Genomic DNA, 25,427 nt, shown 5'->3' on the forward strand with positions numbered 1-25,427 from the left:
TCTTCAGCCCCAGCCACAAACTCCCTATCCTTCCCATTGGTTCCATCTTCCCTCCTGAGCCACTGTGTCAAGCAGAATCAAAATGTATGTAAACTTGACATCCAATTTGATCCTGGGCTATCAGTATATACACACTTTGTCTCACATCATCTTGTAGGAAAATGACACGGATGGAATGGCACAAAGCAAATTGCTCATTTGGAGAGCTGGTGCAGGTACAATGGGCCAACTGGCCTCCCTCTGCACTGTAACTATTCTGTAATTTTATGATTCTATGACTTTCAAACCAAATATCGTCTGCACCACAAAACCACATACTTTCGACTCTTCATCAATGTCCATCTACTTGGCTGTCTGTCTTTGAAATCCTCATCAGTGCTTTTAGCAGCTCCAAAATGATTCCCACTGTGGTTGTTCAGTTCTTCCAAAACTCTGTTGCCTATATCTTATCCAATACTAACCCTCAGTCTCCTATCGCTATTGTACTCACTGGTCTACATTCGCTTATTGTCTCCAAATAGCTGAAATTAAAATTTTCATCCTCATATTTAAATCCCTTCAAGACCTCACCGATATCTCTCTTTATCTTTTTATTCCCCCCCAGCACATTTCCAACAAGTAATAGTATTTAACCAAAATCATTCCAGGGATGATTTGGTTGATGTTTAATTTTTTTTTAAATGAAGCTTTTCTAAAATCGATGCATTTAAACAGATAAATATAGCAACTTCAATAAGGATTGTCACCGAAACATTTGTTTATTGAATAAGTTTCCTCAGAAGAATGAAGTAGTTTATGAATATTGTTTGTAGGCTGACAATATTTATTCACAATTAGACAAACATCGTATCACACTCCATTTGCCAGCCTAGAAGCTCTCAAATATCGGTCAGTGCTAGGTTATAACTGGCCATTAAGCATTGACTTAGCTTCCGATTTCCTCTCGGAAAATACTGCAGTTCCAGTCAGTATTTCACAGATGGCTTAGTTAGTGGAACCTTGTAAGATTGAGAGACCAAATGTACAATCAACTTCTGACCATTTCAAATTGCTCAATATTAGAGCACCAGCATTCTAAAAGAAGTGATTTCACTTTATTACTTAATCTTGAGTTTGAAGAGCTACCCTACTGCGCAATGTAGCTGAAATAGTCAATTCTTCGCTTCACGACACCAAAAGTGAGAATCATGATTGGGCAGAGAATCGCGTGAAATAGAAAACAATCCAATTCGCGGCCAGCGTTGATTCGAAAGCCATGCTATGATCCCTCGCCAGCGGTGATATGAAAGTTAGTGTCGGCAGGTACATGCAAAACCATCATTGACATAGGTTTAAATATAATTTGTGGCTTGGACACTTCATGCTCCACCACCTCCCCCCCCCCCCCCCCCCCCCCCCCACTCCGCTCCTCTTAGGCGCAGGTCTCATGGGCACGAATCAGTGTAAATATTTACAAGCGGCTGCTGAGGGGGAGCAGGAGGCTAAAATAACTCTGAAAAAGCCTCAAAATATGTTCGGCTTGCTGGAGGGTGGCTGCCTGGACCAGGGGCAGTAGCGGGGAATGTCTTGGTGCCAAGTCCGTGAACCCTGGGTGCCCCCTGTGGTGATATGAGTGGGAGCACTGCCATTGGTGCAGGGCATTGGTTTCCCATTGGCTCTGGCTGGTCATGTGCCTCTTGTCTGATTGGCTGGGACTAGTCATGTACTGCTCACCAATTGGTCGAGAGGCAAGTAGACCCCGCCTCCGAGGTGGGGTATAAGTACCCAGGGTTCCCGGCGGTCGGCCTTTCTCTGTAGTCGACCACCGGGCTAACAACTAGCTGATTAAAGCCACAGTTTGGATCTTCATCGTGTCTCGCGTCCAATTGATGATACATCACCCCCTAAGGATCGAGATGGCCTGGCTCAGACCACCATTGCTGCAGTATGTGATTTAAATGCACCCCACTGGTACTACCTACAGGCTCCTGGCTGCTCACACTGCTGACTGCTCACTGAGTCCTGTGAATTCTCAGTGAGCCTCTGGTCATCTGGGAGCCTACCCAGGCTGCCCCTCTGGACGCCATCAGACCCCAGCTGTATCATCAAGGGGATGGGTATGGTTAGGCTCAACCAGTGGCCCACTGGGTGTTGGCACTCCTCAATGCTGCTCCACTGCAGAGGAAGCAAGGGATCACCAGAGCTCACCCAAACCAAAGGACACCTGCACCCTGGCCTTTTGAACCGTCCCTGGTTCTGAGCTGCTCTCAGGGCAGAGGCGTCACCAGGGACCCCCACCCCTCAGGATCACCAGCTATATCCTCTTGGTGAGGTGGCAGTGCTGACTGCCTCTGCCACCACCTCCCAGGAGCTGTTCAGGAGGGCAGGCTTGAGTCTGCGGTCCACTCTGGGTAAGAGGCTTTTCCTCCTCTTCTCGCTGGCATATGGAGATGTGGGTCCCACCTCGGACACCCGACCTCTGGAGTGGAAGATCTACTCTGAGCCATCTTTATGGCTGCAGTGAGTGTGTGGAGCGCTTAAAAACAGCTCCAGCTGCCAGGCTCTTTAGCTCTAACTCCGGCCCTAGCGTTTATAGTGCCTACTGGCAGCGGCGTGCAGAGGGGGGGGGCCGACGGGGCGCTGGCCCCGGGCAGCGACTGGATGGGGCAGCACCGCGGTCGGCCCGAGCGCGCCTGCGCACCGCGGTCGGCCCGAGCGCGCCTGCGCACCGCGGTCGCCGCGGTCGGCCCGAGCGCGCCTGCGCACCGCGGTCGGCCCTAGCGCGCCTGCGCACCGCGGTCCGCGGTAGGCCCTAGCGCGCCTGCGCACCGCGGTCGGCCCGAGCGCGCCTGCGCACCGCGGTCGGCCCGAGCGCGCCTGCGCACTGCAGAGGCTGGAGAGGGAGCAGAAAGGGCGCGAATTTTCCAGAATGGACGGCATTGCCACCATGGGTGAGTTTTATTTATTCATTTATTTATTTTATTTATTTGATCTATTTTAAAACTCTTCTCTGCACCCTCTCTGTAGCTGTCAACTTTTAAACTGTCGTGCCCAGAATTTGACATTTGGGCCAGGGGCACCCATTTGGGACAGAACCAGTATTTTATAAAAATTCATCATGGCCTCTTAACTTTTGCCCTCTTACCCTTTATACTTAAAGCCCAGGGTCAGCAGGGTGCAGGGGAGATTCTCAGAGACTTGACTGCAAGCTGCTGGAGCTCGGATCTTGAACAGAGCTTTTATATCTGGATTTGGGGACCCTTTATGCACTGGCATAGTGCACAAACAGGCCCCACATGACCAGGGTTTTGTGAAGAAGAAGGGATCTGGAAATGTGTTGACTGTGAAAATTATATTTGTGGAAATTGGGTGAAGTAGTTTGATGAGACTTGGTGCTAAAGCTTTAGAGAAATGAAGATGGAATTTGATTTGAAGAAGTTCAACGTTTTGAAGGATATTGTGGCTGAAATGAAAGCGATACGTGCTGAATGAGCTGACCGAAATGTGTGAGATATGTCTTTGTATCTGCTATGTGTAATTTATCGGTCATATTATTGCAATTTTCCTGTTAATTCATGTTTAATTTACGTTGATTTTGGTGTGATTGCTAATATAAAAGTGAAGTCTTGTATATTGGTCTTAGTTGGGTTGTTTGTAGTTGTTTCCACAAGGGTCATAACAGTATTTCCATGACGTTCTGCTCATATCCTTCTCCATGGGGGTTGCAGAGGAGGGAGGCGCAACTTTTGAGACATAACATCTCACCCATTGATTTAGATTTAGAACAGTACAGCACAGAGCAGGCCCTTCGGCCCTCGATGTTGTGCCGAGCAATGATCACCCTACTCAAACTCACGTATCCACCCTATACCCGTAACCCAACAACTCCCCCTTAACCTTACTTTTTAGGACACTACGGGCAATTTAGTATGGCCAATCCACCTAACTCGCACATCTTTGGACTGTGGGAGGAAACCGGAGCACCCGGAGGAAACCCACGCACACACGAGGAGGACGTGCAGACTCCGCACAGACAGTGACCCAGCTGGGAACCAAACCTGGGACCCTGGAGCTGTGAAGCATTGATGCTAACCACTATGCTACCGTGTTGCAAAGCAAAATGACTGAAGAAGAGAACAATATCCCTAGAATTCCAGCGCTAAGGGGAAATTGACTAACTTACAGCGCAATTTAACCTCAGGCAGCCGTCCTATACCTTAGAGATGGCAAAGATAAAGAGGTCAGTGAATAGCTCTAGAACGGGTGCAACTACGTTTTTTATAGGTTTTTTGGTGATATTTAATGAAATATTTACGTGGGATGTAGTAAGAGTGAAGCCTGGATGATCAGAGGACTGCTATGGCATTTAATCTCGGAATAGGAGACATTTATTCCTTAACATGCTAATATTTGAATACAGATACCACTAATTTGCAAGTCTATGATATAAATTGCACAAAATTATCAGTGGAGATGAACAAGAAAGAGAGAAATTAAAAAAGGAATGTTCAGACTTTGCAAATTATTATGACAATGATGTGGTTGCAATTCAGTTATATGACGAAATTATTGATTTTGTGATGCTCCTTCGAGCTGGAGGGACTAGAGTTCCCCCTGATCCTAAAGATGCTCTGGAGTCTTTACTGCAGTATGGGAGGGATGTCTTTCCGACGCTGTGTGTTTCATACAGATTACTGCTTACAATTGCATTTTCAGTCGCAAGCTGTGAAAGGTCATTTTCAAAACTGAAATTAATAAAAACATATCTGAGGTCTTCTATGTCACAGGAGCGACTGACCAACCTGGCTTTAATAAGCATTGAAAAAGAATTTCTCACAGCTGATGTAAAAAGTGAAGTAGTTCAGGTGTTTTGTGACAGGAGGTATCATTTGGGGAAAAGAACTTAATAAATTTGATTGATTAATATTAAAATCGAATAAATCAGGGTAGCATGGTGGTTAGCATAAATGCTTCACAGCTCCAGGGTCCCAGGTTCGATTCCCGGCTGGGTCACTGTCTGTGTGGAGTCTGCACGTCCTCCCCCTGTGTGCGTGGGTTTCCTCCGGGTGCTCCGGTTTCCTCCCACAGTCCAAAGATGTGCGGGTTAGGTGGATTGGCCATGCTAAATTGCCCGTAGTGTCCTAATAAAAGTAAGGTTAAGGGGGGGGGTTGTTGGGTTACGGGTATAGGGTGGATACGTGGGTTTGAGTAGGGTGATCATGGCTCAGCACAACATTGAGGGCCGAAGGGCCTGTTCTGTGCTGTACTGTTCTATGTTTAAAGCGTTTATTTCATGTTTCATCTGTGTTTATATATTCAAAATGTTTTCCTTTCTCATAATATTTCTCAGTATATTAGGCCTTATACTTGAGTCTTTGGGGGCATATAATCAAGATTTGCCCCGGGCATCACCAGACCTCTGCACGCCGCTGCCTACTGGGCCGGGAATTGTTCTCAATTCGTTCCTGCAGAGTGCTGGCCCATCAGCATGTCCTGACTCACCTACCGAATAGCCCCCCCCCCCCCCCCCCCCCCCCACAACTGAAATGCGAATCACACACTGTTCAATCCTGGCGGCAATACCTAGGTTCGATTCCCGGCTTGGGTCACTGTCTACGCGGAGTCTGCACGTTCTCCCTGTGTCTACATGGGTTTCTTCCAGGTGCTCCGGTTTCCTCCCACAAGTCCCGAAAAAAGTGTTGGTCGGTGAATTGGACATTCTGACTTCTCCCTCAATGTGCCCGACCAGGTGCCAGAGTGTTGGGACTAGGGGATTTTTACAGTAACTTCATTGCAGTGTTAATTTAAAGCTACTTGTGACAATAAAGATTATTATTATTGTCTCCCAAACAGAGAATCCTGCCCAGTATTTTTATAATTCTTGGGGAATGTGCATTGCTGACAAGAGTGGCTTTTATTAATTGTGGATAGTTGCCGTTAAGAAGAGGATGGTGAACCTTCTTCCTGAACTATTGCAATCCATGTGGTGTAGGTATACATAGAACATAGAACGATACAGCGCAGTACAGGCCCTTCGGCCCTCGATGTTGCACCGACATGGAAAAAAAATCTAAAGGCCATCTAACCTACACTATGCCCTTATCATCCATATGCTTATCCAATAAATTTTTAAATGCCCTCAATGTTGGCGAGTTCACTACTGTTGCAGGTAGGGCATTCCACGGCCTCACCACTCTTTGCGTAAAAAACCCACCTCTGACCTCTGTCCTATATCTATTACCCCTCAATTTAAGGCTATGTCCCCTCGTGCTCGCCACCTCCATCCGCGGGAGAAGGCTCTCGCTGTCCACCCTATCTAACCCTCTGATCATTTTGTATGCCTCTATTAAGTCACCTCTTAACCTTCTTCTCTCTAACGAAAACAACCTCAAGTCCATCAGCCTTTCCTCATAAGATTTTCCCTCCATACCAGGCAACATCCTGGTAAATCTCCTCTGCACCCGTTCCAAAGCTTCCACGTCCTTCCTATAATGAGGCGACCAGAACTGTACGCAATACTCCAAATGCGGCCATACTAGAGTTTTGTACAACTGCAACATGACCTCATGGCTCCGGAACTCAATCCCTCTACCAATAAAAGCCAACACACCATAGGCCTTCTTCACAACCCTATCAACCTGGGTGGCAACTTTCAGGGATCTATGTACATGGACACCGAGATCCCTCTGCTCATCCACACTGCCAAGAATTTTACCATTCGCCAAATATTCCACATTTCTGTTATTCTTTCCAAAGTGAATCACCTCACACTTCTCCACATTAAACTCCATTTGCCACCTCTCAGCCCAGCTCTGCAGCTTATCTATGTCCCTCTGTAACCTGCAACATCCTTCCGCACTGTCTACAACTCCACCGACTTTAGTGTCGTCTGCAAATTTACTCACCCATCCTTCTGCGCCCTCCTCTAGGTCATTTATAAAAATGACAAACAGCAACGGCCCCAGAACAGATCCTTGTGGTACGCCACTCGTAACTGAACTCCATTCTGAACATTTCCCATCAACTACCACTCTCTGTCTTCTTTCAACTAGCCAATTTCTGATCCACATCTCTAAATCACCCTCAATCCCCAGCCTTCGTATTTTTTGCAATAGCCGACCGTGGGGAACCTTATCAAACGCTTTACTGAAATCCATATACACCACATCAACTGCTCTACCCTCGTCTACCTGTTCAGTCACCTTCTCAAAGAACTCGATAAGGTTTGTGAGGCATGACCTACCCTTCACAAAACCATGCTGACTGTCCCTAATCATATTATTCCTATCTAGATGATTATAAATCGTATCTTTTATAATCCTCTCCAAGACTTTACCCACCACAGACGTTAGGCTCACCGGCCTATAGTTACCGGGGTTATCTCTACTCCCCTTCTTGAACAAAGGGACCACATTTGCTATCCTCCAGTCCTCTGGCACTATTCCTGTAGCCAATGATGACCTAAAAATCAAAGCCAAAGGCTCAGCAATCTCTTCCCTGGCTTCCCAGAGAATCCTAGGATAAATCCCATCCGGCCCCGGGGACTTATCTATTTTCACCTTGTCCAGAATTGCCAACACTTCTTCCCTACGCACCTCAATGCCATCTACTCTAATAGCCTGGGTCTAATACCCACAGTGATTTTGGATGTGGTGGCTGGCACCTGATACCCTTGTCCTTCAAGGTGGTAGAGCTCCCGGGTTTGGAAGATGCTGTGGGGAAAGCCTTGATGAATTGTTGCAGTGAAACTTGTGTGGTAAGCATCACTGGTAACGATGCCTGGGGTTTTTCTCATATTACGCCCAGTGGGTCCCTATTTATGGGCACAAGGCCCGCCCACTCATCAAGTCCACAGTTTTTCCCCTGATGGCTGAGGCCCGGCGGGCCTTCAACCACATCAAGGCGGCCATCGCCAAGTCAACGAGACCCTCCACTTTCAGGTGGGGAACGATGCATCGGACGTAGCTCTGGCCGCCACCCTCAACCAGGCGGTCAGACCCGTGGCTTTCTTTTCCCGCACCCTCCATTCCTCCGAAATTCAGCACTCCTCTGTCAAAAAGGAGTACCAAGCCATTGTGGAAGCTGTGCGACATTTGTGGCATTACCTGGCCGGCAGGAGATTCACTCTCCTCATTTTTTTAAATTTTTTTTTAAAATAATTTTTATTGGAATTTTTTACAGAAAATATAACAAAAAGTATAGCAAAAAGCAGTAATATGCAACTAACAGCCCCATAACACCCACAATTCCCCCCATACCGTAACATCACATGTATCACATTCCCCCACCCCCCCCCCCCCCAAACAAGAGAACTTAACCATAAATTAAAATTAGATAAATCAAATTTAAATAAAATAAGCTAACATAATCAACGTTCCCCCCCCCACCCCCCCCGGGTTGCTGCTGCTACTGTCCCAGTACCCTATCGTTGAGCCAGAAAGTCGAGGAAAGGTTGCCACCGTTTAAAGAACCCTTGCACCGATCCTCTCAGGGCGAATTTAACCTTCTCAAGCTTAATGAAGCCCGCCATGTCATTGATCCAGGTCTCCACGCTTGGGGGCCTCGCGTCCTTCCACTGTAGCAAAATCCTTCGCCGGGCTACTAGGGACGCAAAGGCCAGCACACCGGCCTCTTTCGCCTCCTGCACTCCCGGCTCTACCCCAACCCCAAAGATCGCGAGTCCCCATCCTGGCTTGACCCTGGATCCCACCACCCTTGACACCGTCCTCGCCACCCCCTCATTGATCAACGGTCGGTTGCCTACATGTTTAATAATACGCAGCGGGGAAAGATCAAAAATGACAAGATCTTGAGGTGGAGGATCGAACTCTTCACCTATAACTATGAGATCTAGTATCACCCAGGGAAGCTCAACGAGCCCCCAGATGCCCTATCCAGTGGAAGCCAGCGCACAAGTGGACCGCCTCCAATCTCTCCACAATGAACTCTGCCATCCGGGGGTCACCCAGTTCTTCCATTTTGTCAAAGCCCGCAACCTGCCCTACTGTGACCAGAGACTGCCAGGTCTGCGCAGAGTGCAAGCCGCACTTCTCCCGGCCAGATAGAGTGCCCCTGGTAAAGGCCTCTCGCCCTTTTGAGCGCCTCAGCATGGACTTCAAAGGGCCCCTTCCCTCCATCGACCGCAACACGTACTTCCTCAATGTAATTAACGAGTACTCTCGTTTTCCTTTCGCCATCCCATGCCCCGACATGACTTCTGCCACGGTCATCAAGGCCAAGTATCCCCACCTACATACACAGCGATTGGGGATCCTCCTTCATGAGTGAGGAGCTGCGTCAGTTCCTGCTCAGCAAGGGCATCGCCTTGAGCAGGACGACCAGCTACAACCCCTGGGGAAACAGGTAGGTGAAGAGGGAGAAAGGGACGGTCTGGAAGGCCGTCCTGCTGGCGCTTCGGTCTAGACATCTCCCGGTCTCCAGCTGGCAGGAGATCCTTCCCGACGCGCTCCACTCTATCCGGTCGCTCTTGTGCACCGCTACTAATGAGACCCCTCACGAACGTGTGTTTGCCTTCCCTAGGAAGTCCACCTCCGAGTCTTGCTCCCAACATGGCTGACAGTTCCTGGACCTGTCCTCCGGAAGCATGTGCGGAGCCATAAATCGGACCCCTTGGTTGAGAAAGTCCACCTCCCCATGTGAACCCACAGTATGCCTACATAGCGACAGGACACAGTCTCCCTCTGGGACCTGGCACCTGCTGGGTCCCCACCCACAACCCCCGACCTGATACTGCTCCTCCCCCCCCCCCCGGGTTGCCTCGTTAACACCTGCGCCACCCACTCTCCCACCAGCGAAGCTCACCGCAGCCCCCACACCAGCTGTAAGCGCCCCCTCACTGGATCCACTAAGGGGTGACGAAGGAGAGGACAGCACGCTCCCAGAGTCGCAGGTGACCACATTGGCGTCCACACCACCACCAAGACTGAGGCAATTGCAGCGGAGGGTCAAAGCCCCCGACAGACTCAATCTGTAATGTTGTTCTTCACCCCCGCCGGCCTTTTTTTTAAACAAGGGGTGAATGTGGTAAACACCACTGGCAACAGACTACATGTATTACGGTACTGCCACTGTATTACAGGTACCACAGTAAATCCCAGCAGGCGACGTATAAAAGTGTATGCTCTCCTGCACTGCTCCCATTCTGGTTCCAGCTGCAGGAGGCACAACATCTTGTGCAATAAAGCCTCGATTATTTCTCGTCTCGTGGTAATTGACGGTACATCAACTTGTCAGTAGTAGACACTGCTGGTACTGTAATCAGGTGGTGAAAGGAGTGCCTGTGTAAGGTGGTGAATTTGGGGGCAACAAAGAGGATTGCTTTATTCTGGATGGCTTAATGAATGCAGGCAAGTGGAAAGTGTTCCATCACACTCCTGACTTGTGCCTTGTTGATGGTAGAGACACTTTTGGAGTCAGGAGATGAACTGACTGTAGATTATGCAGCCTCTGACCTGCTTTAGTAGCCATGGCACTTCTTCAGCTATCAGGTACCGTGATTCTGTCTCTTAAAATAAATGAACAAATGAAGAGACTGTGGAGAGTTGGAGAGTTTTTATATCTCCTTGCTATTATTTAGTCACACTGGGCTGTGATTTTCAAATCTTTAATAGCAATTATCTCCATTGTAACCAGTTTATTTATCTCAAACATTCGGCATGTGCTGCCTGCATATTTCCTGAGAAAACCTAAGTATTATTTAGCTTTTACAGCAAGGGCATATTAGCATGAGAGTGGTACTGGTGCTACAGTCCTTCTTCGTGTAAATCTCTGAGAAAATTATTATCTTTCTCAAAACACGATGGAAACTTTTTCAACGTAATTCTCACTTCAGAACATTATCAGCCCAGTTTCTGTAACTTTTCATTGTTAACTTATTTACATTTTCCATTACAATTAAAGAGCTGCGTTTGGCTGAACTTGTGCTGAGTACTATGCCAAGAGAACACATTAGCACATGAAAATATGATCCCAATAAGAACTAGCATTTGTAACCAACAGTCTCAGACAGCTAGACTGCGAGATTTTCTCCTTAAACAGAGTTTGCATTGTTGCAAAAAACCTGTACTTTAATTGATTAGTAAAAAATAGACGATTGCCCCTATTGTATTGTGTTTAGATCAGTTTGAACTATATTCAGTTTCAACATGTAAAGTATTAAAATGCCATGCTGCATTGTGCAACTAGATTGAACAATGGGAATTGTCAATCAGGTGTAAATATAATTATCTGTTTGTCATAATATACACCAGTATATCATGGTGCAGACACACACTGATGGACACACACAGGGACCAATCAACATGTACAAACACCACAGCCAATCACCAGTTAGAATACACACACTCTTAAGGCAGAGGGCACCACGGTTCCCGCTCATTCTGGGTGCTACCTCTGAGTGTAACAAGAACTCATCCAGCCCAGCACAGACGTACAACACGTGCTGAGAGAATCAACTGGTTCGGACAAGGCTTAGGTCTCTAGTTTAAGTTAGCATAATTTAGACCCACAGTCATCGTGTGTTAGTTAGTTAGATATAGTTAATAAAATTGAGTTGAACCTTCATCAGTGTTGGAAGTGTCTGTTCATCTCTCAAGCCTACACTAGCCAACACTTCATGGTACCAGAAGTTGAGGGATGCTAGCACTTCTGAGACCTACCTTTCAGTGATCTGCCTTCCACCAATCTCGTTCTATCCTACAGAATGGATTCCATTCGCCCGCCGCCGCCTCTCCGCATTGCTGGGAATCTGGGCTCGAACTGGAAACTTTTCAAACAGCGCTTCCAGCTATACCTTGAGGCCAGGGACCCTGGAAGCTGCCTCAGACGCATGGCAGATTGCTCTCTTCCTCTTCATGGCCGGGGACCACGCTCTGCACATTGTCAACTCGCTCACCTTCGCTGAGGGGGAGGACAAATCGAAGTTCAAAACCGTAATTCTGAAGTTCAACAGCCACTGCGCCGTCGAGGTCAACGAGAGCTTCGACAGATACATGTTTCAGCAGTGAATTCAGGGCAAGGATGAGCCTTTCCAGTCCTTTATTAACCACGTCCACGTCCTTGTGCAGTCCTGCAATTACAGGTCCACCTCTGACTCCGTGACCAGATTGTTTTTAGTGTTCAATCCGAGCCCTGTGCCAGCAGCTACTAAAAGTAAAGCAGCTCACTCTCTCTATGGCCATTGAGACCTGTGTACTTCATGAACATGCCTCCACGTGCTGCTCCTGCATCCAGGCCGCTGAAACAGCGCAGCAAGCCCCTTACGAGGAAAAACGGGTCCAAATGATTAAATCTTTTCAGGCTCTGGATCTGAACGATGGCGGCCATTTTGCGCGCTTTTTGTGGAGTCCCACACTTACACGCAGAGAGCGTGCTGATGTCACGGACCTCTTTGTGCAGGTGCGCGCCACGCTGGATCGTCCTGCGCATGCGCGGTGGTGCGACGAACGTTCCGACGCTCCGGCGTGCAGCAACTGCGGCTCTGCCCACTTAAAGCGGCAATGTCCCGCAAAGTCCAGATGCTGCCTGCAGTGTGGCAAACGAGCCCACTACGCTACAATGTGCAGATCTTCCCTGCCTGCTGTCATAGGAGGTCCACCCATCCCCACAGAGACATCAGGGCTATCCAGCCTGCCATCAATGAAGTTACTCCAGACCTTGCTTCTGACTGTGCCTGCGATGACCCACAGGTCCCGTTCCAAATCGGCGTCGTTACCCGATTCCGAAAAGTGAGGAGCTCACGTCCGAGATGGCCGACCCCAAACTATTCTCAAAAGAACTCATCCAGCCCAGCACAGACACACCACGTGCTGAGAGAATCAACTGGTTCGGACAAGGCTTCGGTCTCTAGTTTAAGTTAGCATCATTTAGACCCACAGTCATCGTGTGTTAGTCAGTTAGAAGTTAGTTAATAAAATTGGGTTGAACCTTCATCAGTGTTGGAAGTCTCTGTTCATCTCTCAAGCCTGCACTAGCCAACACTTCACTGTTAATAAAGACTTCCCACTTTTAAGAAAACACAGTGATTTAAACTCCAGTTTGGACAGAATATGAAGCCAGGTTAGGAACAAGGCACTTACTTCTGCAATGGATTATTGTCAGACTGAGTGATGGAAACCAGAGTTTAATCCAGTACAATTTACTGAACTGCACCATTCATTAAGAATATAACAAAAATATAATGGGCGCGATTCTCTGCTGCCCACGACGGGTCGGAGAATAGCGGGAGGGCCTTCCCGACATTTTTCCCGACCTCCCGCTATTCTCCCCACGGCCCCACGGCCGCCCCACGACACGAATCTCTGCTCGCCGTTTTTTACGGCGAACTGCAATTCTCCCCAGGCCGATGGGCCGAGTTCCCAGGCCTTTACGGCCGTTTTCACGAACGCAAACACACCTGCTCTCACCATTCGTGAAAATGGCCGCAAAGTGCCGTCCCGGACAACCATGGCACCGATTGGCACGGCTGCACCATGGCCGTGCCAAGGGTGGCAAGGGCCTGCGATCGGTGGGCACCGATCGCGGGCAGCGGGTCCGATACCCGCGCACTCTTTGTTCCTCCGCCGCCCCGCAGGATCAGTCCGCGGGGCGGCTGAGGGGCATGACGGCACGCGCATGCGCGGTTTGACGCATCTGCGTGATGACGTCATCCGCGCATGCGCGGGTTGGAGCCGTCCAACCCGCGCATGCGTGGCTGACGTCATCGTGCGCGTCAGCCGCCGTGACGCTTGGCGCGCGGGCTTAGCGACAGTCGCTAAGCCCGCAATGCCGTACTTCACGGGGCCGCACTGCTAGCCCCACCCGGGGGGGGGGGAGAATCGGGTCCCGGGAGGGGGCGCGGAGGCTGCCGTGAAACACGGCCAGTTTCACGGCAGCCTTTACGACTCTCCGCATTTGCGGAGAATCACGCCCAATAACTTGAGGAATATACATACACAACTTGTTCTGAATAAAAATCATGTTGATTATTGACAGTTAAATATAAAAATAATGGGTGGGTTTCTCCACTTGCTGACGCGAAATGGCGAAACGTGATTGGATGGAAAATATGTTTCAATGCTAAAATCGCGGCGGGCAACGATTTGATGACAAAGTACAATTCTCTGTCACCTTGCCAGCGTCAAAGCAGTCCGGACCGCACATAGAGTAAACACTGTTTGCATACAGGCCTGACCCAGCATTCTCTGGGTTCTCCATAATGCTCTTCCTCCGATAGACTGGGGGCGCGATTCTCTGCTCCCCAGGCCGGGTGGGAGAATCGCGGGAGGGCCACTCTGGCACCCCCCACGATTCTCCCACCCCCCCCAAAATGGCGTGTCACGTTTTGCGACACACCGCTCGGAGAATCGCCGCTCGCCGTTTTTCACGGCGACCGGCGATTTTCTGACCCGGATGGGCCGAGCGGCCTGTCGCCCCCGACCTGTTCACGCCGACGTTAACCACACCTGGTCGCTGCCGGCGTGAACAGCATGCGACAGGTAAGTGTGGGGTCTATGGGGGGCGGAGATAAGATCGAGCATCACGGGCGTGCTCGTGAGGGGACTGGCCCGCGATCGGTGCCCACCAATCGTCGGGCCGACGTCGCTAAGAGACGCACTCTTTCCCCTCTGCCGCCGTGCAAGGTCAAGCCGCCACGTCTTGCGGGGCAGCGGAAGGGAAGACGGCAACCGCGCATGCATGGGTGGGAGCCGGCCAACTAGCACATGCGCGGCTGACATCACTTAGGCGCCGCCGGCCGCGTCATTCTTGGCGCGTCGCCTTGACGCAAGCGTCAAGGCCCGGAGGCCGAGTTTCTCGCAACGCCGTGCCCCCCGGGGGGGGGGAGAGAATAGGGGGCGAGGTGCAGCCTCCGACGCTGGAGTGAAACACTCCGGGTTTCACTCCCGCGCCGGACGTGGAGAATCGCGCCCCGAGTTCCTGACTTGTGCTTTAAAAACCGTGAAACGCGTCATGCCTGCTGAGGGAGAGAGAGGGGTACGGAATATGTCCAAAATCACCATAGTTTGCTGCCAGTAGTGCCACTGGCTGGAGGGGCTTCTGCCAGGGCCACGGGGTAGTAGCGAGGGGATGGCCAGGAGGTGGGCTGTGGGTTCGGAACACCATTGTCGCAGCCATGAAGGCAACCATGCAGCTGCACATACCGCTAATAGCCCACTGTGAACTTAGGGCCATGGGTCGTATAAGTGTCCCCCAGGCCACTCCCCTAGGTGCCCTCTGGCTCCAGCAGACCAATCAGTTGTATGGGCACGCTACAGCACAACAGTGCCACCTTGTTGGCTGGGGTGAGTGTGTGTGGGTATACTTGTTTTGAAGGGGAATGGCCACGAAGGATCCCTGGACTGTCTGCCCGTTCATTTTCCTTCCCCTGACTGTAACCCAGCTACTCTTGTCCTGTACCTTGGATGTGGCTACCTCCCTGTAACTCTTCTCTATCACCCCCTCTGCCGCCTGGATGATGCAAAGTTCATCCAGCTCCAGCTCCAGTTCCCTAATGCGGTCTCTGAGGAGATGGAATTGAGTGCACTTCCTGCAAGCATAGTCAGCAGGGATACCGGTCGTATCCCTCACCATTCATATCCTACAGGAGGAGTATGCCACTGCCCTAGCCTCCATCCCCTCTGGTCTGAATTCAGAAAGAGATTTAAAGGGGGAAAAAAGAAAGGTTAAACGTTCGTTAGGCCCTTATACTGTTGATCTCTCCAAAGTGAACCCTCGAAAATTGGTGATTTTGCAAAATGAAAGAATGGTAGCTTGCTGCCCCCCCCCCCCCCAAAAAAACACAAAAAGTAAAATTCAAAAAAAAAACAAAATTTAAAAAAAACCAAATTCAAAAACCCCAAAACAAACAACTCTTACCTTACAGAATGTAGCTGCCCTGTGGACCAACTGGAACTCCGCCCTCCGACTCTGCTCCCAGTCAGCTGCACTCTCTGTAAACTCCTGGCTCCCTTCTCGCTCTTTGAGGAAATGAAATGAAAGGAGCACCTTGCTCCCTCCTCACCTAACTCCCTCAGTCACCAAACTCTCACTATAGCACTCAAATGCACCCAAATTCAGCACTCCCTCAGTCACCAAACTTTCGGGACTTGTGGAAGGAAACCGGAGCACCCGGACGAAACCCACGCAGAAACAGGGAGAACGTGCAGACTCCACACAGACAGTGACCCAAACCGGGAATTGAACCTGGGACTCTGGATCTGTGGAGCAACAATGCTAACCACTGTGCTACTATGCCGCCCTTCTCGGTCCTCTTCTACTACTTCTACCACCTAACACATTGGTTCCTTCCTATCTTCTTCCCTACAATTTAAATTTTTCAACATATTTCGTAGAATCATAGAATCTACGGCATGAAGACAGACCCTTCGGCTCAAGCTTGTCCATGCCAACCAAAAGCCCATTTAAGCTAAATAGAATCACAGAATCGGCAGCACGAAGGCAGGCCCTTCAACCCGATGTAGCATAATAGGTCCTTCTTCTTATGGTGGGGAGTATCTATTCGGTAAGTCACCTTACTCAGCTTCCTAAATACCTCAAAGGGGCCACTGAATTTTGCTTTCAGAGGTTTGCCCTGCAATGGCAACAACACCAGTACTTCATAGCCAGCTTGGAATGTTCTGCATCTGGCATGTTTGTCTGCCCACATTTTCATTCTTGCTCCCAAAACCTTTAAACGCTCTTGGGAAACCTGACAAGAGCCTGTGAGTCTTTCCAGAAATGTGGACACGTAATTTAACATTGAGGATTCACATTTTTGTTTTCGAAACTTCTTTTTCATCAGCTTTAATGAACATTGTACTTCATGGCCATAGACCAGTTCAACTGAGTTAACATAGGAACATGGGACATAGGAACATAGGAATTAGGAGCAGAATTAGGTAATTCAGCCCTTCAAGCCTGCTCCGCCATTCAATCAGATCATGGTTGGTCCCTTCCTGGTCTTAAATCCACCTACCACTGTTCCCCAAATCTCTTAAACTTGTTTTTTTTTAAATCAAAAATGTGTCTATCTCCTTCTTGAAACCATTTAATGACTCCAATTCCACTGCACTATGGGCATGGGGTTGCACAAATTCACCACCCTCTGCGAGAAGTAATTCCTCCTCATCTCAGTTCTAAATCTCCCGCCTCTCAACCTATATCTGTGGCCTCTCATTCTAGATTGCCCCACAAGGGGGAACATTTGGTCTACATTTACTTTAGCGGTCCCGTTTCGTATTTTATATACCTTGATCAGATCACCTCTCATCCTTCTAAACTCCAGTGTCAACCCTTTCATCCCGGTGAACCTCCTCTGAACTGCCTCCAATGCCACCACATCCTCCCGCAAATAAGGAGACCAAAACTGGACACAATACTCCAGATGTGTTCTAACCATCACCCTGTACAATTGCAACACTTCTCTACTTTTATACTCCAGTCCTTTTGCAATAAATACTGACATTTCATTTACCTTTTTAATTGCATGCTGTACCTGCATACTGACTTTCTGCAATTCATGAACAAAGACATCCGGATCCCTCTCCCCGGATATATATTGAATCTGTTTTCCATTTAGATAATAACTTGCTTTTCTATCTTTTTGGCCAAAATGGATAACTTCATACTTAATTACTTTAAACTCGGAGGCAGCACATGGCGCAATGGTTAGCATTGCTGCTTGCGCGTTGAGGACCCGGGTTCAAATCCCGGCCCTGGGTCACTGTCTGTGTGGAGTTTGTACATTCTCCCTGTGTCTGCATGGGTTTCACACCCACAACACAAAGATGTGCAGGTTAGGTGGATTGGACACGCTAAATTGCTCCTTAATTGGGAAAAAAGAATAATTGGCTGCTCTAAATTTTTTTTAAAACTACATTAAATTCTATCTGCCAAATTTTGGCCCAATCAACCACCCTGCCTATGTCCAACTTAAATGTTTTATCTCCTCCTCACTGCCTACTTTCCCACCTATTTTAGTGTCATCCACAAATTTTGCTATGTTACCCTCTGTCCCTGCTTGCAATTATATAGATTGTAAACAGTTGAGTTCCGAGGACTGACCTCTGTGGCACCCTACTAGTTACAGTTCATCAGTCAGAGAAGGGCCCATTTATCACAACCTTCTGCTTCTGACAGTCAGGCAAACCTCAATCCAAACTAGTACTCTACCCCCAAAACCCTTGGGATCTCACCTCCTGGATCAGTCTTTTAGACTGCACCTTGTCAAACGCCTTGTGGAAGTCCAGATATATCACATCCCAGGCTCCCCATTATCCATCTTGCTGGTTATGCCCCCAAAGAGCTTAAGCATGTTTGTCAAGCATGACTTACCCTTCACAAAACCATGCTGACAATGGTGGATTGAGCTGTGTCTTTCAGAATGTTCACTCACCTCCTCCTTAAATGATTTATTCCGTCAACTTCCCCACTACAGAGGTCAAGCTAACCAGTCTATAGTTTCCTACTTTTTGCCTCTCTCACTTTTTGAACAGAGGAGTTACATGAACATGTTTCCAATCATCCGGGATTTTTCCAGAAGCCAGGGAATTCTGAAATATCATAAATAATGCATCCACTATCTCCGATGCCACCTCCCTTACTACCCCAGGATGCATGCCATCAGGTCCCAGAGACTTATCTGTCCTTAATCCCACTAGTTTATTTAATACCGTCTCCCCTGTGATGTTTATTGCACCATGTTCCTCTGCATTAACTATAGCTTTTGAAATTTTTTTATTATCTTCTACTGTGAAGACAGAGGAAAAATATTGGTCCAGTGCCTCCGCTATCTTTGTGTTCCCCATTATTACCTCACCAGTATCATCCTCTAAAGGGCCAACATTGATTTTAGTTATTCTCTTCCTCTTTATATACTTATTGAAGCTTTTGGGTATCACTGTTTATGTTTCCTTTCGTAGTTAATCTTAACTCTTTTGATTTAATTTTTAGTAGTTTTTTGCAGAACCTTAAAGTTCTCCCAATCCATACCACCAGCTTTTGCAGTATGGCATGCCCTAGTTTTTGCTTTCATGACTGCTTTGACTTTCTTGTTTAGCCATGAAACATTTTTCTCCCATTTACAATTCCTCTTCCACTCTGGAATATACTTTATATGAGAGGTATTTAATATCTCCCTGAACATCCGCCATTGTTCCTCAGCTTTCCTACCCTCAATTATCTGTGCCCAGTCTACTTCGGCCAATTCTTCCCCCAGGCCTGTATAATTACCTCTGCCCAACGCTAAAACTCTAGTAAGGTTTCTTCTCTCGTTCAATCTGAATTTGAAATTCTAGCATGTTGTGATCACTCCTTCCAAGAGGACTTAGTGACAAGGCTATTTATCAACCCTCTTTGTTACATAATACTAAATCTAAAATAGCCTGCTCTCTGGTTGGCACCATAACATATTGCTCTCAGAAACAATCCCCCATGCACTCTATGAAATCTCCCTCGAGGCTACTCTTGCCAATTTGATTAATCCAGTCAATTTGCATACTAAAATCACCCATGGTTACCACTGTGCCCTTGTAACAAACCCTCATTATTTATTGGTTTATACTATGCCCCACTTTGGAAGTATTTCTCGGGAGCCTGTAAATTACTCCTACCAAGGATTTTTTCCCCTTGTTTTTCAGTTCCACCCAGATTGATTCAATATTTTGGCCCTTAGTGACAATATAATTTCTTAATACAGCCTTAATGTCACCTTTAACCAATCTCCTGGTCCATTCTGTCTGTCCTTTCGGAATACTGAGTACCCTTGCACATTCAGCTCCCAGTCCCAGTCCCAGTCCCCCTGAAACCATATTTTAGTAATCCCTACCAAATCATACCATTTGTCTCTATTTGTGCTGTCAGCTTATTGACCTTATTCTCAATACTGCGTGCATTTAGGTACAAAGGTTTTTAAATATGTTCTCCACCCTCTCACCTAATCTCTGAGAGCACTCAGCCTCATCCCCAACTTTCACTCCAACAGTCTCCTTACATTTTGATTTTTTTACATTTCCATTCCTCTCCATAGTCATTAGACTGGCCCTGCCTGCTCATCCTACTAACCTCCATCTTCTTCTCACATGCTGACCTGCTTTGTTTCCCATTAACCATTATACTTCTTGTAGTTGTACTCTTCCCTTTCCCCGCATTGGCTAATTTAAAGTCTTTGTGACCACCCTATTTATCCTTTCCGCTAGAACACTGGTCTCAGATTGGTTCAGGTGGAGACTGTCCCAACGGTACACATCCATCCTGTCCCAATACTGAGGCCAGGACCCCATGAAATGGAACCCCTCCTTCCCACACCACTCTTTTAACCACCTGTTTACTTCCCTAATTTTCTCATCCCTATGCCAATTTGATGTGGCTCGGGTAGTAATCCAGAGATTATACCCCTTGATGATCTGTTCTGTAATTGTGTTCTTAGTTCCTGATAATCCCCAGACAGGTTCTCTTTCCTAGTCTTGCCTATATTATTTGCTAAATCTAGTAGATTCATTCGGAGAATTCCTGATGACAAATAGTAAAAAATCCAATCCCTTGTCCCAATCTCTTGGATATTGGTGGCAACAATCTTGAAACAAACTCTGATGATATCTCTCCAAAACTCCCTAAATTTGTTGGTGATAGGCGGTCAACTTTAGTTGCTTGATGCCTAAACTATGAATTGTGCCTGGAAAATTTTTGACATAAAGTTAGACCCCGGTCAGATTTTACCTCTGAGGGTAGATATCGTAGCATTTACAGTGCAGAAGGAGGCTATTTGGCCCATTGAGTCTGCACCAGCCCGTTCAAAGAGCACCCTACTGAAGCCCACGTATGTACCCTATCCCCGTAACCCAGTAACCCCACTTAACATTTTTTGGACACTAAGGGCAATTGAGCATAGCCAATCCACCTAACCCGCACATCTTTGGACTGTGGGAGGAAACCAGAGCACCTGGAGGAAACCCTCCCAGACACGGGGAGAACGTGCAGACTCCGCAAGTCAGTGACTCAGCCAGGAATCGAACCTGGGACCCTGGAGCTGTGAAGGAACTCTGCTAACCACTATGCTACCATGCTGCCCCATAGGGTACGCCATAGCATGTGAAGAACTGCATCAATTTTTCTACCATTACCTTTGCTGTAATTCTTCTTAAAGTTATGGCTTCCAGAAACTGGGTGGTCGTATCCATGACCGTAAGAATGATGTCCTGCCTTTGTTTTAGACAATGATCTGACACAATCTTCCAATAACCGACCAAATGGTTCTTCAAACACTGGTATGGATATCAAAGGTGCTGATTTAATCACAGGCTGGATTCTCCATTTCTAGGGGTACACATTCCTCGGGGTACCCATCTCCAAAAATCTGTCCTGGCCCACCAACGTCGATGCTACCACCAAGAAAGCACAACAGCACCTATACTTCCTCAGGAAACTAAGGAAATTTGACATGTCCACATTAACTCATACCAACTTTTCCAGATGCACCATAGAAAGCTTCCTATCTGGCTGCATCACAGTCTGGTATGGCAACTGCTCGGCCCAAGGCCATAAGAAACTTCAGAGAGTCGTGAACACAGCCCACTCCACCACACAAACCCACCTCCCATCCATTGACCCCTATGACGCCTCCCGCTCCCTTGAGAAAGCAGGCAGAATAACCAAAGACCCCTCCCACCCGGCTTACTCACTCTTCCAACTTTTTCCATCAGGCAGGAGATATAAAAGTCAGCGAACACGCATGAACAGACTCAAAAACAGCCTCTTCCCCACTGTTAACAGACTCCTAAACAACCCTCTTATGGACTGACCTGATTAACACTACACCCCTGTATGTTTATGTAGTTACAATGTGTACCTTCTGTTGCCCTATTATATTTTCCTTTCATTTTATTTTCATGTACTTAATGATCTGTTGAGCTGCTCTCAGAAAAATACTTTTCACTGTACCTCGGTACACGTGACAATAAACAAAAATCCAATCCGTTTGGGAGACTATGTTCTCCCGCCGGAGATGAATCGCCTCTGTTTTGCACTTATGCTGGGAGAGGGAACCCAGAAGTGATTCACCATCCCTTAACATGCAAATGTATGCATGGCAGAGATTGTGAGGGATTCCCTCATTAATCTTGCTATCAGTTTACCATTTTGAGTGGGCAGCAAGATCCGGCAGCTGGCCCCCTCCCACCACAATGTAATTCTGCCACTGGCAAATGGGATTTGCTGGATCACCCTGCCCCCCACAGTACGAGGATGACTCGACTCCCACCAGAAACCCCCCCATAAGAGAGCCTCCCACTAGGGATCCCGCCATAAGAGAGACCCCCACCCGAGACCCTCATTACCAAGACCCCAACCAGGGGTGCCCTGATTGAAGAGAACTGCACAAGAAAAACCCCTATTACAGAGACCCCCATAAGAGAGCTCCACCTGAGACCCCCATTACAGATACACCCACCAGAGACTTCACAAGAGACTCCCACAAGAGACCCCGTTACAGAGACCACTGCCAGAAATGCCCATTACAGAGAACCCCACCAGAGACTTCCCATGAGAGAGCTCCCCCACCAAAGAAGCCACCATTACAGATACCCCCACCAAAGACCTCTATTACAGTGATCCTTATCTGGAAGCTAAAGAGCGGTACAACAGAGACAGTGAGAAATCACTGCATTACAGCTTACTGTGTCCTAAACCTCCTGCCTCAGGCAGAGAAGGTGGCAGTTGTAAATTCCGAGAAAGTGAAAGCCACATCACCTGGTTTTAAACCACCTCAGATCTTTGATCTGCAAGGCTTTCATTCACATCAATGTGGTGTGAACTTGTACTAGGCTGTGCTTGACAGCCCACAGACAGCCAGCCCGCTGGATTTTTAAATTTAATTTCCCTTCATGCTTGAATGGATCTCAAGTACCCAGCTGTGAAACTCACTGCAACGTTTATGAACATCTAGCTATGAATAACATTTCTTGGACCACATCAAAAGCAGTAAAGTGATTTCTGCAGAGGAAAAGTTGTGAGCGAACCTAAATGCTTTTGACTTGTTCTTGAGGGGCTAGACTTTCCCCTTTGGGTTGCAGACATCCTGCAAGGACTGTTGAAGACAGGTGGGATGGAAAGTGTGTGCTGGACTGGTGTTTAAATATGGTGCCAGGACCTTTGAACCTGCCAGGTGACAGCGGGCAGGCGAATAAGCTGCTGGCCCTCCAGGAAATTCCATGGGGAACTTGCCTGTGCATAATTAATGAGCTTCCAATTACATGTTCCTGCCATTCTGGCCAGCAGAAAATGCACTGCAGGAGCCACCCGACACGGCAATTTGTCTCAAAAATGAAGAATTCCCAATTGTATCGTACAAAGACAAACAAATCAAAAAACATTCCAAGCTCGGTCTCTGGTCTGCTCTGTTAGCTGTTCATAATTGGCCAAAAGTACAACAAAAATAACACTTATGTTGCACATTTAACACAGTAAAAATGTCCCAAGTCACATTGTAGAATCAACTTAACGCTGAGCCATGTGAAGAGATCTTAGGGCAGATGAATTAACCTTATTCAAAGAATTGGGATTTTAAGGCTTGAGAGACAGAGAGACTGTTAAATCAAACCCAGATCCTCCAGGGTGTTATTTGTGATCACTATCCTTAATGAAAGTATGTCAACAGAGATGCGGAGGGAAGCAGTTTCGATGAGCAGCAGCCAGATCAATATCGAGGTGAAAGAAGTGACCTTAGTTGAAAAAGCGGGGGAAGCAACATATCCTGAATTACCGCTACACCTTTCCCAAGCGTTGGGAAAAGGTAGTAAAATAGGAATATTTTGAGAGGGAGAAAATTGAGCCATATAAATAAAAACAGCACAACAAACGGAATGAAATATAATTTAGATTTTTTTTCAGACATACACTTTAAAATAATAAAGTTCTTTTACATAATTGCCATACTGATTAACAATAACTTCTGCCTCTGGGGTATATCTGAAAGAAAATAAATCCAGAATGACACTTACCCTGTTGAGCTGATGTGAATGACACCTGTGTTATCACCTGAAGTAGGAAAAAACACACATGGACAATGCTTTGCATGTCTAAATATTAAGCATCCGACTCCTCATGAAAACAAACTGGGGGACAATTCGCAATGTGGTAGCATCAAGCCAATGTGCTCTTGCTCCTTCAGCACTAGTTTCGGTTCAAGCAACGATTTCTCCTCTCCTCCTAAAGCTTTAAATAGAAAACTTTGGCAACACTCCTTGCCCTGCCTCTCCCTGAAATCTGATACTTAAATGGGCCTCTCGTTTTCCGTTTTGTCTTCGATTGACATGTGTTTAATAAACCACGGACATATTGGTATAATAAACATGTGTAATGATTCAAGCTAGGTCGGTTTCCTTCTGAAAGTTTACTACAAACAAGTCCAAAGAAAGAAACAGCAACAAGTTCCATTTAAAATAAAAGCAGTCTGATCTCCAAAACAGATTGTGACGGGACTTACAATGTTAAATCTTCAAAGAAAATAAAAACTCATCCATTTGAAGCTTTTACTTGGAATGGCTATCGGGCAGTAAAGCGGGATGGAGGGTCGGCTCTATATTCCCACCAAACTGCATCCGTTTTCCGCTGGTTAGGTTAAATAATTGGAAGAAGCGCTACAGAAATTCCTCTCCATTGTCTTTCGGAGAATTAACGGCTTTAATTCCTCTCCTCTTTTTTCGGTGCAAAGTCAGAGAAGAAGAAAACAAGCAGGCGATAATAGGTTCCTGATTTGCATCCATACCAAAGCAAAATATTGTGAATGCTGTTCTCCCACAGATGCTGGCTGACCTGTTGGGCATTTCCAGAATTTTCTGTTATTAGCCCTCCTTTTCATCAAAGGCAGTTGCATTCATGTAGCGCCTTTTTTGCGGTAAAGTGTCTGACGGCGCTTCATACCAGCATTATTGATCAAAATTTAACTCCACATAATATTAGGACAGGTGACCAAAATCTTGGTCAGGTGAAAGTTTTAAGGAGCAAGGGGACAGAGAAGTGGAGAGGTTTGCAGGCAGGGGATTTGCAGATCTTAGGATCTGGGTGCAGAAGACACGGCCGTCAATGGTGCAGCGAAGGGAATTGGGGTTCAACAGAAATGCAGAAATCCCAGAGGATTGTGGGGCAGAAAGGAGTTAATTGAGATAGGCAGGGGCAAGAACATTCAGGCATTTGGAAACTTGAGAGGAGAATCAATTCAAGAGCCAATGTAAGCTAATGAATACAATGGGGATGAATGAACATGGTTTGGCGCAAATTAGGATAGATGCAGTAGATTTTTTTGGTGAACAAAAGTTTATACACAGTGGAAGATGGGAGGACAACAGAGCATTGGAATTATCAGGTTGGATTGGACACTGCAGGCATGTTTCCTGCACCCCTGGGTAAACTCTGAGGGAGAGTTTGCCTCTGCTTAACCAACTTAATTTTAAATTTTT

At 47.3% G+C, this 25,427-nt stretch overlaps 1 protein-coding gene across 1 annotated transcript in view; it reads right to left on the minus strand.

Annotated features, from left to right (window-relative positions):
• Positions 1 to 24,162, minus strand: part of LOC119961822 (collagen alpha-1(II) chain-like) — a 223,418-nt gene extending 199,256 nt beyond the window's left edge. The window contains exon 1 of the mRNA XM_038789189.1: positions 23,970 to 24,162. Within this exon, the coding sequence (XP_038645117.1) occupies positions 23,970 to 24,045 (76 nt within the window). The 5' untranslated portion in view covers positions 24,046 to 24,162. The remainder of the gene's footprint in view (positions 1 to 23,969) is intronic.
• Between the last annotated feature and the right edge of the window lie 1,265 nt (positions 24,163 to 25,427).

This window comes from Scyliorhinus canicula, chromosome 2 (genome assembly GCF_902713615.1).
Source record: "Scyliorhinus canicula chromosome 2, sScyCan1.1, whole genome shotgun sequence".
Lineage (NCBI taxonomy): Eukaryota > Metazoa > Chordata > Chondrichthyes > Carcharhiniformes > Scyliorhinidae > Scyliorhinus > Scyliorhinus canicula.